The 14,905-nt window shown below is 39.3% G+C and overlaps 1 protein-coding gene across 1 annotated transcript in view; it reads left to right on the forward strand.

The window, feature by feature from the left end:
- The window catches only part of vwa5b1 (von Willebrand factor A domain containing 5B1), a 48,597-nt gene that overhangs the window by 883 nt on the left and 32,809 nt on the right, over window positions 1-14,905 (forward strand). Inside the window, exons 2-6 of the mRNA XM_059528310.1 lie at window positions 9,389-9,599; window positions 10,587-10,745; window positions 11,638-11,857; window positions 13,081-13,229; window positions 13,554-13,685. Coding sequence (XP_059384293.1) covers window positions 9,461-9,599; window positions 10,587-10,745; window positions 11,638-11,857; window positions 13,081-13,229; window positions 13,554-13,685 — 799 coding nt within the window. The 5' untranslated portion in view covers window positions 9,389-9,460. The remainder of the gene's footprint in view (window positions 1-9,388; window positions 9,600-10,586; window positions 10,746-11,637; window positions 11,858-13,080; window positions 13,230-13,553; window positions 13,686-14,905) is intronic.

The following is a 14,905-nucleotide window of genomic DNA, read 5'->3' on the forward strand; positions in this document are numbered from 1 at the left end:
AACAGTTATTTAAAATGTATTTTTGATCAAATAAATGCAGCCTTGGTGAGCATAAGAGATGAGCATAAGAGATTATTATTTTGGGGTTTTAATATCATTGATTACCTGCATGATTCAGGATCTGTTATAAATGTTTATTTTAGCAACATAGAATGATTTCGAAAGGCTCATGTGAAAAATGAAAACTGAAGTAATGATGCTGGAAATTCAGCTTTGCATGACAGGAATAAATTACATTTTAAAATGTATTACAATTAAGAAAAAAACAGTTATTCTAAATTATAATAATATGCCACATTACCTAGGTGAGCATAACATACTTTTATTATGCTTATTATTATTATTTATTATTAATATCAAGGTTTTATTATCATTAGTTACCTGATTTACCCGATTTCAGCATCTGTTATTAAATCATATTTAAAAATGATACTGACACCTTTGTTTTGTGCAGAAATGTCCGCTCCTCTCAGGACAGATGATGGCAGTGTTTGACCTGTTTGGAAATCTATTGCACTTTTCTGTCCACAAGCGGCACCCCGCCAAACCCTAATCTATTAGAGAGGGGGTGGTGTTCCTCTGTGTCTGAGAGTTATGACCATGTGGACACCTTGATGAAAGCATCTGTTTCTGTTCTGTGATAACGGGGAGCTGTTTAATCTCAAACATTTATGTCCTCTAAGAATAGCTGCTCATAAATCTTGGGCGACTTGGCTGGGAATCAAGTTAAAATTCCAAAACACTGGCCCACTGTGGAAATTTAGCAAGTTGGATGAAAATCAGAGGATTGAGATAAATGATAAAACAGTTTGCTTTTACTTTTTTTATATTCTTGGATATTTTCAGAGGTTGCTCGCTCACAGCTCAAGAGAATTGATAGAGTTCTCAGTTGTGTTTGCAAATAGGTGGGAAACCTGTTTGGAAACTACCATTATTATTTTTTTCATGATTCAGTTTGATGAATTTTTGATGCTTTATCACAGATGTTTCTCTTGTAATTCATTAGATGAAATAAACAGATATGTAAATGCTGATATTTAGTAAGACATTAGTAGTGAACTGATGCCATTTCAAGGCTGTGAACTGGTGATATAATGTTGATGTATTATAATTAATCAAAATGATATGGCAAATTAATATTATATATATTAATGCTAAACAATACAACTCACAGCACTTTTTTTAAAGTTTGGGCTCAGTAATAACTTTTTTTTTAATGAAAAAATATTTGTTATTCTGCAGGAATGCATTGAATGGATCAAAAGTGACATTAAAGAAGTGTATAATGTAAAAAAAAATATTTCAAATAAATGTTCTTCTTTGAATATTATATATTCATTAAAAATATTTTCTATACTCAACAGTATAACTCAGGTAATTCATTAAAAGATTTAAGAAAATGTTTGAGCTCATATTAAAATCTCTGATATGTGTAAACCTGAGCACAGTGTGAGGCATTTTTGAGATCTTTTCCGAATTTCTATTGTGGTTTTCAGACAAATCTTTCAGTTTAGGGGAAAAAAATCACAATATTTATAAATGTCATAATCATAATATAAAAGATCTCATCTGTGACAGTTTTATTGTTTGGAGATTGCTTGTTCAAACCTCAGGAAGCTTCATGGAGTTTTCAGTCATGATTTATTTGTCAACATCTCAGATATGTCGTCTTATGTCTTACTAGAAATAAAAAAAGACACAAGACGATTGACATATGAGTACAGAGTTCTAAAAGAAATCTTTTGGTGACAGACTTTACATTTTGGCAATACTAAGCAAAGTCTGAGACATAATTCAGAGAGAACACCCCTGAAACTCTAGACTGAGGGCTCTGGTGTCAGGTGTCTTTTTCTAAAGGAGAGAAATCTGTGATGCATTAGCTTTCCATTTCAATTCCATTACTGTCCAAGAGAATCAATTGAAAATTTAAAGAGATCACATTTTTGCTCTGAAAACTAGTTAATTTGAGTATTATATCATGTTAATCGCTTTTTCTGGAACAGTCATTAATGGAACTGAGTGACACAGACACTGCTCTGGTTTTGTATTGCTGTAGTCTGGAGTTCTGTGTGCTGACCTCAGGTAAAAACTGACTCGTCATGGCATCAGCGCTGCATCTGTTACAGTGCAGGGCTTGTTTGATGTGCCAGAGGTTTCTGTTCTCTTTGATGGTGCTGAAGCAGACCTGCGATTTGTGTGCCAGAAATCCAGCTATGGGACGGGGGGCGGTTTGTGTGGGCCTGTCAGAGGTCTTCATTCGGACACCAAAGCGATACAGATAATGCTGTTGTCTTCTCATCTTTATTAATGCGACAGGCATGAGTGCAGTGATGAGTTATGATGTGACTATGAATGACTTGTTTTTTTTTTTTATTCAGAGCACAGATACTGGACCCCTAAGCCACATTTAAAATTTGTGAATGTCAATGCATAGATATGAAATATTAAACCAGGTGGCATTTATTTGAAGGACAGATTTGCACAAACACACTTTTTAAAGAAAACATGTCACAGTTTGTATGATAATAAATAATAATATAGTGTAAATGTAACGATGAGGCTGAAGCAGAATGTGAATCCATTTGCAGGAGTTTATTAAAGGAAGATCATACAATCAGAGTCGTTTTACCAGGCAATGTGTCAATACCGTAAGGGCAGTCCAATCTTTCAACATACACAGGGGTTATCCAGTAAGCAGAGACGAGTAAGCAGGCGAACAGGTCAAACACAAACATCGGTCCAATCAAGCAATGAATCCAAAGGGGCAATCCAAGAGACGTGAACGAGATAACAGGCAGAATCATGATCAAACAGGCAGTCAGAATACTCACAAGGAAGACGCTCGGTAAGGCAGGTTGACTGGCAATACTTCGCAGTGAAGTGACATGCTAGCACATGTTAAATAGTCCCAAACAGGAAATGACTGTAGAAGCAGAGGGAGTGGTGAACAGTCAATACTCCGGTGAGGGCTCCCTCTGCTTGCCTGGCGTTACAGAATCCCCCTCCCTAGGAGTGCCTCCTGGCACTCGGCGCGGACGTCCCTGTGGTCGTGGCGCTGGTCGATCGGGTCTGGCTCGATGGAAGTCCTCCGTGAGAGACGGATCCAGAATGTCGCTGGCGGCTACCCATGACCTCTCCTCAGGTCCATAGCCCTCCCAGTCCACAAAATATTGGAGCTGACCCCCTCTCCTTCTTGAGTCCAGTAATTCCTTGACCGTGTAGGCCGGTGCTCCATCAATGTCCGGTGGCGGTGGTGGCTCTTGAGCCTCATGATTGGGGTCAGCATCCGTGTGGACCGGTTTCAGCAGTGAGACATGGAAAAAGGGAGAGATAGTAATTAGCAGGAAGCTCTAATTGGTACGTGACTTCATTGATTCTTCTTAGAATTTTGAAAGGGCCAACGTACCTTGGGCTGAGCTTCCTGCTTGGTAGCCGCAACTTGAGATCCCGTGTTGAGAGCCAGACCCATTGTCCTGGTTGGTAGGATGGATGTGGTTGACGTCGATTGTTAGCCTGGAGTTCCTGTACGCTGACAGCTCGTTGTAGGCGGACGTGAGCACTGTCCCATACCCATCGCTCCGACGAATCCAGTCATCCACAGCGGGGACTGATGATGGTTCGCCAGACCACGAGAACATAGGGGTTGGTATCCGAGGACACACTGAAAAGGGGTCAGACCTGTTGATGAGTGAGTTAGCGAGTTCTATGCATACTATGCCCATGGGAGGAATTCTGACCATCGATGTTGTTCTCTGCTGCAATATGACCGTAAGTATCTGCCTAATTCCTGATTTAGTCTTTCCACCTGACCATTAGCTTGGGGATGATAACCAGAAGTGAGACTGACATTAATATCCAGTTGTTTGCAGAATACTCTCCAAACTTGGGAAGCAAACTGAGTACCTCTGTCACTGACATTATCCTCCGGTATTCCATAGTTCCTGAATACATGGTGGAACATAGCCTGTGCCGTTTCCATGGCGGTGGGGAGTCCTTTCAAGGGGACTAACCGGCAGGACTTGGAGAATCTGTCAATGATAACAAGGATAGTCGTGGGACAGCGGTAGATCAGTAACAAAGTCTATTGATAAGTGAGACCAGGGACGTTGTGGAATGGGCAGAGGTTGCAGGAGTCCAGAGGGTAATTCCTTGGGGGTCTTAGATTGAGCAAAAATTTGACAAGCTTTGACGTGATTCGTGACGTCCTTGGAAATTGAAGGCCACCAGAATGAGTTACATACCAGGTGTAGAGTGCGAGAGAGACCTGGGTGGCCAGAGCTGACTGAGGAGTGGACCCACTGAATGACTCTGGGGCGCAGACTTTTTGGAACGTAATGGAGGTTAGGAGTGCAATTGGTAGGAGCCGGTTCTTGGATCTGTTCCCGTTAGATCTCCTCCATAATATCCCAAGTAATTGGGGCAATGATTACTGATGGAGGAAGAATGTATTCGGGGGTTTGTTGTCCATGAGGAGATCATACTGCCTGGATAGAGCATCTGCCTTACTGTTTTTTATTCCTGGGCGATAGGTTACCGAGAATTGGAAGCGTGTGAAGAAGAGGGATCATTGAGCTTGGCGAGGGTTGAGTCATTTGGCACTTTTAATGTACTCTAGGTTTTTATGATCTGTAATCACCTGGAAGGGGTGGACTGCTCCCTCGAGCCAGTGCCTCCATTGCTCTATTGCTGGTTTCATACACAGGAGTTCCTTGTTCCCCACATCATAGTTTTGTTCAGCTGCCATTAACTTTCTGGAAAAGAATGCACAAGGGTACAGTTTACCCGGTTGTCCATGGCACTGGGAGAGTACGGCTCCAATACCTGAGTCAGAGGCATCTACTTCCAAGATGAATGGTAAGTTGGGGTCAGGGTGCTTGAGGATAGGAGCCATGGTGAATTTATATTTTAAGAGGTTGAATGCTTGGGTAGCATCCTCACTCCACCTGAGTTTGGAAGGTTTACCCTTGAGGAGTGATGTCAGTGGTGCTGCAACCATACTGTAATTTCTAATGAACCTTCTGTAAAAGTTAGCAAATCCCAGGAATCTCTGAAGTTCCTTGATAGAGGAAGGTTGGGGCCATTCCGTTACTGCCTTGACCTTGACTTCATCCATCTTAACACCCTGATGACTAATGTGATAACCCACGAATGATGTCTGCTTGACGTGAAACTCACATTTCTCTGCTTTGACATACAGGATGGTCTTGACATGGTCAACGTGTTCTGCTTCAGACTTGGAGTAGATGAGAATGTCATCAATGTGTGGCAATTACATACTGGTTCAGCAAGTCATGGAAGATTTCATTTATAAAGGACTGGAATACAGCGGGTGTGTTGGCAAGTCCATACGGCATGACCTGATACTCATAGTGCCCCCTAGTGGTGAGGAAGGCAGTCTTCCACTCATCACCCTCTTTGAATAAGGTTGTATGCACTTCGAAGGTCCAATTTGGTGTAAATCCTTGCTTCACGGAGTTGTTCCAGAGCTGAAGGGACCAATGGCAAAGGGTAGCGGAACTTTATCGTGACATTGTTTAATCCCCGATAATCAATACAGGGCCTGAGTCCTCTGTCCTTTTTCTCCACAAAGAAGGGCCTCCTCAATATAATCCTCCATGGCTTGGGATTCTGTACGAGACAAGGGATACACACGACTCTTGGGAGGCATGGCATTGGGGAGTAAATCAATACTACAGTCCCATGGACGATGAGGTGGTAGCTGTGTTGCCTTAGTTTTGCTAAAGACCTCTGCCAGGTCATCATAACAGGGGGGAATGTTTACAGTCTTGGTGCTTGAAGGGCTTTCAACACTAGTGATACAACAGGGCTGAGGCACTGACGAGAAACAGTTACTTTTACAGAAGCCTGACCACTTGGTCAACTCCCCCCGATGCCAGGACAGGACAGGGTCGTGAATGGACAGCCATGGGAATCCTAGGATGACTTCATGCTTAGGTGAGTTAACGACATATAGGATATGGATATGGACTCCTGGTGAAATAACCCCACTTGCAAGGTAAGTGTCTTAGTTTGTTGAGTTATTCCAGTTCCGATTGCTGTGTCGTTGATGGCTTTGATCTTGATGGGTGGGTTACATGGTTGGACGGGTAAGTTATACTTCGTGACGATATCTTTATGAATGAGATTTAATGCAGCTCCGGAATCAATCATTGCTGTCATTGAGATGGACAGCTCTTCAGTTTTCAAGGTAAGGGGAAGTTTGAAGGATTGATTATTAGGTATAGCCAAGTGTTCCATATTTACCAGAATGTGTTTCAGGGCCTTGTGTGGACAACTCTGGCAATGATGGCCTGGTTCACCGCAGTAGAAACAGAGACGGACATAGCATCGCCGTGCTCGTTCACTTTCAGAAAGTTTGGTATAGTTGACTTGCATGGGTTCTTCGTGCGTTATAGTTTTATGTACAGTCGTGGTAACAGGCAGTATTTCCTTCATATACTTCATATACTCCTCGCGGAGTCTGTCTCATCAAATTATCCATCCTAAAAGCAAGCGTGATGAAGTCAGTAAACGATGAACTTTCTCCTTTACATACAAGCTCTGCCTGGAGATTCGTGTTGAGGCTTCTCTGGAATACGGCTTTCAGGGAAACGTCATTCCACCCACTCTGAGCAGCGAGGGTGCGAAACAAGATGGCGTACTCGGCGGCTGTTCTGTTTCCTTGCGACATTTGTAGAAGTTGAGTTGATATATCCTTGCCCCCTGCGGGATATTCAAACACTTCTTGAAGTAGTTGCAGGAAATAGTCAAAGGATCTTCTGAACCTCATGTCAGTATCCCAAACAGCTGCAGCCCAGTCAATCGCCTTCCCAGACAACAAGGACATCATGACAGCACATTTCTTTTCTTCAAAATTAAACTTGTCCTCCTGATTGTCGAAATAAATCTTTACTTGACGAACAAAGCCTCAACATCTATCAGCAGACCCATCAAATTTATCTGGTAGTGCAAAACTCACTGCTCTAGGCGTGGTTGATGGAAGTTACTGGATGTAGATCTTCAAGTGCTCGTTGACTGCTTGAAGTTTACTCAACTGATCTTGGTACCCCTTTAAGACCTCACTTTGATAAGGGAACGCTGCTTGCATGTTGGTAACTTCTGCTGGATTCAGTTGAGGCGAAGTATTCTGTAACGATGAGGCTGAAGCAGAATGTCGCTCAGAGTTGTTTTACCAGGCAATGTGTCAATACCGTAAGGGCAGTCCGATCTTTCAACATACACAGTGGTTATCCAGTAAGCAGAGATGAGTAAGCAGGCGAACAGGTCAAACACAAACATCAGTCCGATCAAGCAATGAATCAAAAGGGGCAATCCAAGAGACGTGAACGAGATAACAGGCAGAATCGTGATCAAACAGGCAGTCAGAATACTCACAAGGAAAACGCTCGGTAAGGCAGGTTAACTGGCAATACTTCGCAGTGAAGTGACATGCTATAGTGTAAGCTGCTCATCCTTAATTAAGGGGAGTGGCAATACTGAGAGCGTCCTCCGTGTTTCCTCATGACGCGCTGGGGAAAAGGAACACCTGTGTGGCATTAGTAATTATAGGGAAGCATTATAAATGTATGATGTATTGGTTGTTGCGGGAGGGTTTTTCGGGTTGTTGCTGCTGAGTTCCTTGCCAAAGCTGCCGTGCCGGGACCTGGGTTTAAGATTGTTGTGTGACCGGTGCGAATCGAGCGGGAGGGATATTTTGCTGGGGTTTTCCCCGTTTACGTTTGGCGGCCGCCGTTGAGTTCACCGAATGCGGAACCCACATCCGGTAGCGGGTAAGAAAGCCAGCAGTACATTTTGTTTTTATTATTGTATGGGGTGTTGATGTCTGTCTCTGCTGTGTTTGCCGGGGAGGCCCTGATGTATGTGTGAACCCAATGGTCCCCCGGCGCTATTTGTGTGTAGAGGGAGTGCGTGTGTAAGGGGGTGGGCAGGTTATCCTTTTCCATACGCCTCCTATACAGTTGACGACGGCTAGATATTTAGCACGAGTATGACTGACGGTTTGTGGTGATTAATATTTGGTATGCATTTATTGGTGTGGTATTTATGACTATTAGGATTTGCAGTGTAATGAACTTATGTATGAGAGGTGATCACGTGATTATATTTAATGCATGTATTGACTAACTACTGAAATCTTGTGCTGAGTATATCCTGTTGGTTGTTACTTTATTATTCTTGAAGTTAACATTGTTGAAATCATTCATTGCCTCTTAATTAAATTTAACCTGTCATGACTGCATTAACCTGCTGCCCCCTGGGTTTTAATATTATGATTGTAAATTAATAAAACTATTAGTTAATGAGTTTGGGTATTTGAGTGTTTTCTTGGATATTGTCCCACTGAAAGTATTTAGTCCAGTAGAGAACCTGTAAACCTTGGGTAGAGAGAGTTTGTGGGGGTTACACTAGCACATGTTAAATAGTCCCAAACAGGAAATGACTGTAGAAGCAGAGGGAGTGGTGAACAGTCAATACTCCGGTGAGGGCTCCCTCTGCTGGCATGGCGTTACAGTAAACACTTTTCATAATTAGTTTTTGGTAATTTTCTTGTAGTCAAATGTTAGTTGAACATGTCCGGAGTTGATGTTATTTTTTATTTTTTTATTTTATCATATTTTTTTCTGTAAACATCCTTAAAATGAGATCAGTTTAACTTGAGAAACAAAATATGATTAGATACTGCACGTAACTTGTTTTCGGAGAATATATTTTGAAAGTTTATTTTTCTTAATGGAGTTTTTTTTAACCAACACCACAAAATTCTGTTAGATTTATGCTTTAAAAAAGTAGAGGAAGAGAGAGAGAGAGAGAGAATAATAATAATTCAGATCCTTTATGCATTTTTGCTTTTTAAGTAAATGTGTCTCGTTCTAAGGTTGTTTAGATATTTTGTCTGGACAATCATATTTTAGTGTAAATAAAAAAATATTGACCTTTTTTATTTATTTGCATTCTGTAAGTTATGTATTTTTATTGATTATAGCAAAAAAAAAAAACTAATAACAATATTAGGTCATTCAAGCAGCTTTTTAAGTTCCTTTATCTTCTTTTAAAGTTTAGAAACTTTTTTTCTGGACAATCTGGACATTATCTACAAAAGAAATGTATGTAAGTAAATAATTAAGTGTTTATTTATTTATGTTTTGTTTTATTGCTCAAAGCTAGAAAATTCAATGCATACAAATAATTGTTATTAATAATAACAATATTAATAATAATAATAATAATAATAATAATAATAATGCATATCCACAAAAATAAACGTGTGTCCAAAAAATGTATAAAATGCATTTTTATGCAGAGTTATTTATTTATTTATTAGCATTTTGCAAGATATATTGTAAAATGTAGTTTCAATGTTATCTAGGCTTTTTAGGGCAGCATTCCCTCTCACTCCCTTCTCTTCATGTGAGAAACTGTACTGGACAGAACCATCATCATGCCTGGCCTGATCAACAAGAGCAAATGGACCGCTGTGCCTCTCAGCGTCTCAGACATCACTTCCTGTGTCAGGGGTTACACCCTGGCAATGACAGCCTCCTTGACCTATGAAAACATAGAAGATCACCCTATCGAGGGTAAGTATGCTGTCTAAAATAGTTGCATTGGTTCTTATGAAGTGATATCAATCATTAGTGGCTCTTGCTACGTCTTCACTATTACACTAAAAAAATAAAATAAAAATACGAACAACAAAAAAATTATATTTGGATTACTAGTTTTACCTTAAACTGTTAAAAGTGATGCATATTTGTCAGTCATACATACACACAATAACCAGGTTTTTAAATTCAATTTGTTTCTGTTATTGTTTTCACTATGAACAGATTTATGCTGATTTGCCATTTTGAAAATAAGATTATATGAAAATGAACCCAAATCAATGCAAATAGTTAATAAACTATGCCAGTGCCGAAATATTGCTTGTTTAATTTATAAAACACTGACAAATATGCATTATATTAAGTTTATGAATTTATATTTAAACTGTCTAATGCACATGGATGGAAAATTTGCTGTTCAAATAAATAAATCTTATATTTAGGCCAAATTAGTTTTGGAGTATAGTATTGATTGAACCTAAACTTTAACATTAACCCCTGGCCACTGTCACTGATTAAATATAATCTCAAAAGATGTTACATCATCAGGCCCAGTATTTATTTATTTTTTTGTCCAAAAGCACTTATCCTTTTCAGCTTCTGACAAAACCACAATTATGATTCTCATCTTCAGAAGAAATTTGTGAAGAAATGCATGAAACTCTTTATAGTCATAGTAATAGTTTGTCAAAATGCCCTGAAGGAAAGAGAAACACTTGTCTTTCCCTCCCAACCTCATCAGCTATTTGAGTGAAGTCTAGAAATGTCACCGGCAGATTGCTGCTCTGTGGTCTGCAGTGTCGTATTGTCTCCAACAGATTGAATTTTGCATTGATCAATGGTGAAAGCACTAAAACGATTGATTTAATTTCTTACAAATGCAAAATAAGCTTTGTAGAAGGATTGACTTTCGCTATTGGGTAATAAACAATGTGTTCTCCTGTAATCCTGTGATTTATGCAGGAATCTTTATATACCCTCTGGATGAGTGCAGCGTGGTGGTCGGGTTTGAAGTGATGATTGGCAGCCAGATAATAACCATGCAGGTCAAAGATAAAATGAAAATCGATGACTGTTACTTTGATTATTGCAATGCCAATGGAATCCCACAGAACGGAGGTGGTAAGATTGCATGCTCATTTATAACGCTCATCAAAGATCTTACTTAGCTAATCCCTGATTCAGAGTTTAAACGTAAGGCCTGTCACAGTGACTACTGAATCCAGTTACATTTGTTACATTTTTTGAATATTTACACAGCCTCATGCAGTGCAAGATGTAGATAAGTTTTGTTTCCTCATTAGAACAGATTTGTAGAAATTTAGCATTACATCACTTGCTCACCAATGGATCCTCCGCAGTGAATGGGTGCCGTCAGAATGAGAGTCCAAACAGCTGATAAAAACATCACAGTAATCCACAGGATCCAGTCCATAAAGCAAAAAGCTGTGTGTCTGTAAGAAATGAATTAATCCAGACTATTTTAAATAGTTGATTCTGGCTAAAATACAAGTCCTGTATTCATGATATGGGTTTCTCCAGTGAAAGGTCAACTTGTCTAAATCAGGAGAGGAATATGCACAGATCAACCACTGTTTACAAGTGAAATGGTCTAAAATGGTTCTAAACAAATATGTTATTGGATTTTGATGTGAGAGAAAAACTTGACTTTTCACTGGAGGAAGCATTATTACGGATTATGCGCTAGTCTTTTGCTCAAAATTTTTAAAAAGCTTTAATTTTGTATTTGTTTCTACAAACACAATTTTTCCCTTCACTATATGTTAACTGATGGACTGTGGATTACTTGTGGATTATTGTGATGTTTTTTATCAGCTGCTTTTATGACGGCACCCATTCACTGCAGAGGATCCACAGGTGGAGTCAATTTTCCACAAATTTTCATTTTTGGGTGAACTATACATTTAAAACATTTTATTAAGCTTTTTCATTAAAGTTGACTGTATATTTCAGAGGCTTTACTGAGGAATCTTCTTGAATCATCTTGTTGCAGGACATATCGTTTTGGATGAGGATCAGGAGAGGACAGTGCTGGTGGTCAGTCTGGGGGTCATTCCCCCTCTGGAGACCATTAATATACTGGTCAGCACCTCCTCAGAGCTCACCACACTCCCTAATGGGGGAATTCGGGTAAGCTCACCACCCGTCTGCTCTCCAAGAGTCCAGCGTTCTGTCAAAGAGGAGCAGGCGTTTTCACCCAGCACTGCTAGGAGGTGTGTGGTTCATTAATGTTGTAGTATTTGCACTGACACACTGTATTTACTGTATGATCTTCAAACATTCTGATTCAGTTCTAAACTCCAAACCCTGGTAAGAGTGATTCATTCAGTCTGAACATTTTAACATACAGAGTCCAATTTAAAGCATAAAATGTATTTTGTAGATACAATCAGCTTTATCTGTGCTGCCTATTTTGCATTTTGTGTTGCATGTTTCACATTTTAGGACATTTAAGATTAAAGTTTAAAAATCTCCCATTGACCTGTAATGACATGTTAGACATTACACTGACATTGATATCTGTGTAATATATTTGCGTGGTGATTGAATTATGAATTATGAATGAAGGATCCAAAAGTTTCAGTTGTCCGATTCCTGAATGAATGTTGGTTCATTTTAGTGAATCAAAAACATACTGACTCAGTGTAGTAATTGCATACTGAAATTAAAATTTGAGATCTGAGAATTTTCTCACTTCAGGCCTTCCAAGATGTAGATGGGTTTGTTTGTTCATTGGAACAGGACAGATTTGGAAAAATTTAGCATTGCATCTCTTGCTCACCAAATGAATTTTAATAATCCACACGTAATCCAGATGACTCCAGTCCATCAGTCCGTCTTGCAAAGTGAAAAGCTGCATTTGTAAAAAAAAAAAAAAAAAAAAGACTGAAACCAGTTCTTCCTTAAGACATGGACTGCTGTTGTGTGGATTACTTGTGGATTATTGTGGTGTTTTTATCAGCTGTTTGGACTCTCATTCTGATGGCATCCATTCACTGCAGAGGATCCATTGGTGAGCAACTGATGTAATTCCAAATTTCTCTAAATCTTTTTAGATGAAGAAACAATCTACATTCTGAATGGCCTGAGGGTAAGTCCATTTTAAACAATCTTCTTTTGTTTTAACTCTTCCTTTAAATTATAACAGTTGCTGACTGGTTGTTTATATGATATGCAAGATAAAAAAATCTCTGATATTGCTCTACTATTTGCACACTGAATTGCCACTTATCTTCCTTCTTACATTTATTTGCATACAGAAGTTTTACTGCCATCTGTTTAATCATCTCTCTAGGTATCGCATTATGTGTTGATTAAGCAAAATCTACAAAAACTGGAAACTGGAAATTAAACAACCAAAGATCCTACAGATTTTCGTTGTATGGACAAAAACATTGAGCAATTTATGAAAATATCTCCTGCTGATTTGTTTCAGGAGGGATCAGCATTACTGTGCAGTGGGAAACCACGAGCAGACGGCCTCAGGAGTGTGTTTGGCTGCTCTGCTGGAGGAAGAGACCATCAACTCCATTGACTATGAGTTTAATTTCCATCTTGAGATCAGAGGGCCGTATTTACTGGCAGGTCAGTTCCTCCATCTTCATGAGTCTAGAATTAAATACTATTCCCCTGATTTCCAGAGAAATAAATATGAATACATGTAAAAATTTAATTCTTTATTTGTATTAAAATGTCGGACAAAAGCGCACATGCAAAATATATCCTGCCAACTTTCTAGCCTAAATAATTTTGATGCATTAATAGTTTGATTTTGACTTTTCATACTGATAACATTATTTAATACCGGTTGTTTTGCAGTATGCATCTTCCTGCTGGAGTTTCAGAACGGTTTAGTCCTCCTCTGTTGCTCCTGCTTATTTTAGATGCTTTAGAAGTTTCTCTGTGCAGGTGTGGAAAGCCCCTCACACGCCATCCGGGCAGATGCTGACCCCTCGGCTCGCTCTGCCACCAGCATTGTGGTCACACTGGCAGACAAGTACACCTACGACTGCCCTGTGGAGATACTGATCTACCCCAGTGGTGTGTAGCACACATAAGTATAATAATTATTATACTTTATATCATGACCTAAAGTGTAGTCCGATTCCTGAACAAATGGCTCTGTGTTGGTTCTTTTTAAGTGAATCAAAAACATACAGTGTGACCTGTGTAGTGCAACTCTTGAACAAATGATTCTTGTTAACTGTTTTTTTTTTCACTCAATCAAAAATGTACAGCACATCCAATGTGGTTCGACTTCCAAATTAACGATTTTATGAACTGGTTTAGTGAATTGGACATTTTTAGTGCAGCCAGTGTAGTCAGATTCCTGAAAGAATGTTTCTTATAAACCTTTTTAAGCAAATCACAGACATACATCGTAACTTTTGTATTCTGATTCTTGAGTGAGTGACTCTTATGATCCTGTTCTTTTTTAGTGAATCAAAAACATACAGCACATCCTGTGTAGTCCGACTCCCAAATGAATGATTCTCATCAGCTGATTTTTTTACTGAATCGGAAACCAGCATAGTCCAGTAGTTTAGTATAATGTTGAAAACATAGCGAACACCAATTATTGGGATGCATTTATGCCACCTCTAAACAGATTGTGAAAAGTCATTAAAAAGTTAGCAAACCTTTTTGCTAGAATCATGTGTTTTATTTATTACTGTTTTATTTATTACTGAAATGAACTCGTCATTTGGCAATGCAATTACATTTCTTATTATAAAAAATGTATTCCTTACAAGTACTAAAACAATAATTAAGGAATCATAATTGTGCAAAGGAATCAGAATTAAATTCTTATGATTCCCATCCTTACAAACCCCCTAGAAAACTTGGCAATATTAATGCTAAAAACCACTCAGGGCAGCAACTAGCATCCTAGCAACTACTTCTAGTAGCAATAAGCAAACATTTTAGTCCCTTTATGAATCCGTTTTCATTGTGGACCGTCCCAGCAATGTTGTTTTTTGTCAGGCCATTTGGTCCCCACATGGACCGACAAACAAGATGACAGCCACTTTGACCTGTGCTAACTGGACAATAGAGTCGGCCTTTTAAAGCAAGCCAGTGCTAATCTCTCCATGTGCCTGAAACCTTGTCCAAACAAGAGGCGCTTTATTAAATCATCGGCTATTGAAACATCATTCCCAGGTCCACAGCCATATAAATTAATTTCTCTCTCTATAGGCACTGTTTAGTTGAGCTCTATATTTCTTCAGCCACCCCATTATGCATCTCGACCTCCGTTG

This window comes from Carassius carassius, chromosome 37 (assembly GCF_963082965.1).
Source record: "Carassius carassius chromosome 37, fCarCar2.1, whole genome shotgun sequence".
In the NCBI taxonomy this organism is placed as follows: Eukaryota; Metazoa; Chordata; class Actinopteri; order Cypriniformes; family Cyprinidae; genus Carassius; species Carassius carassius.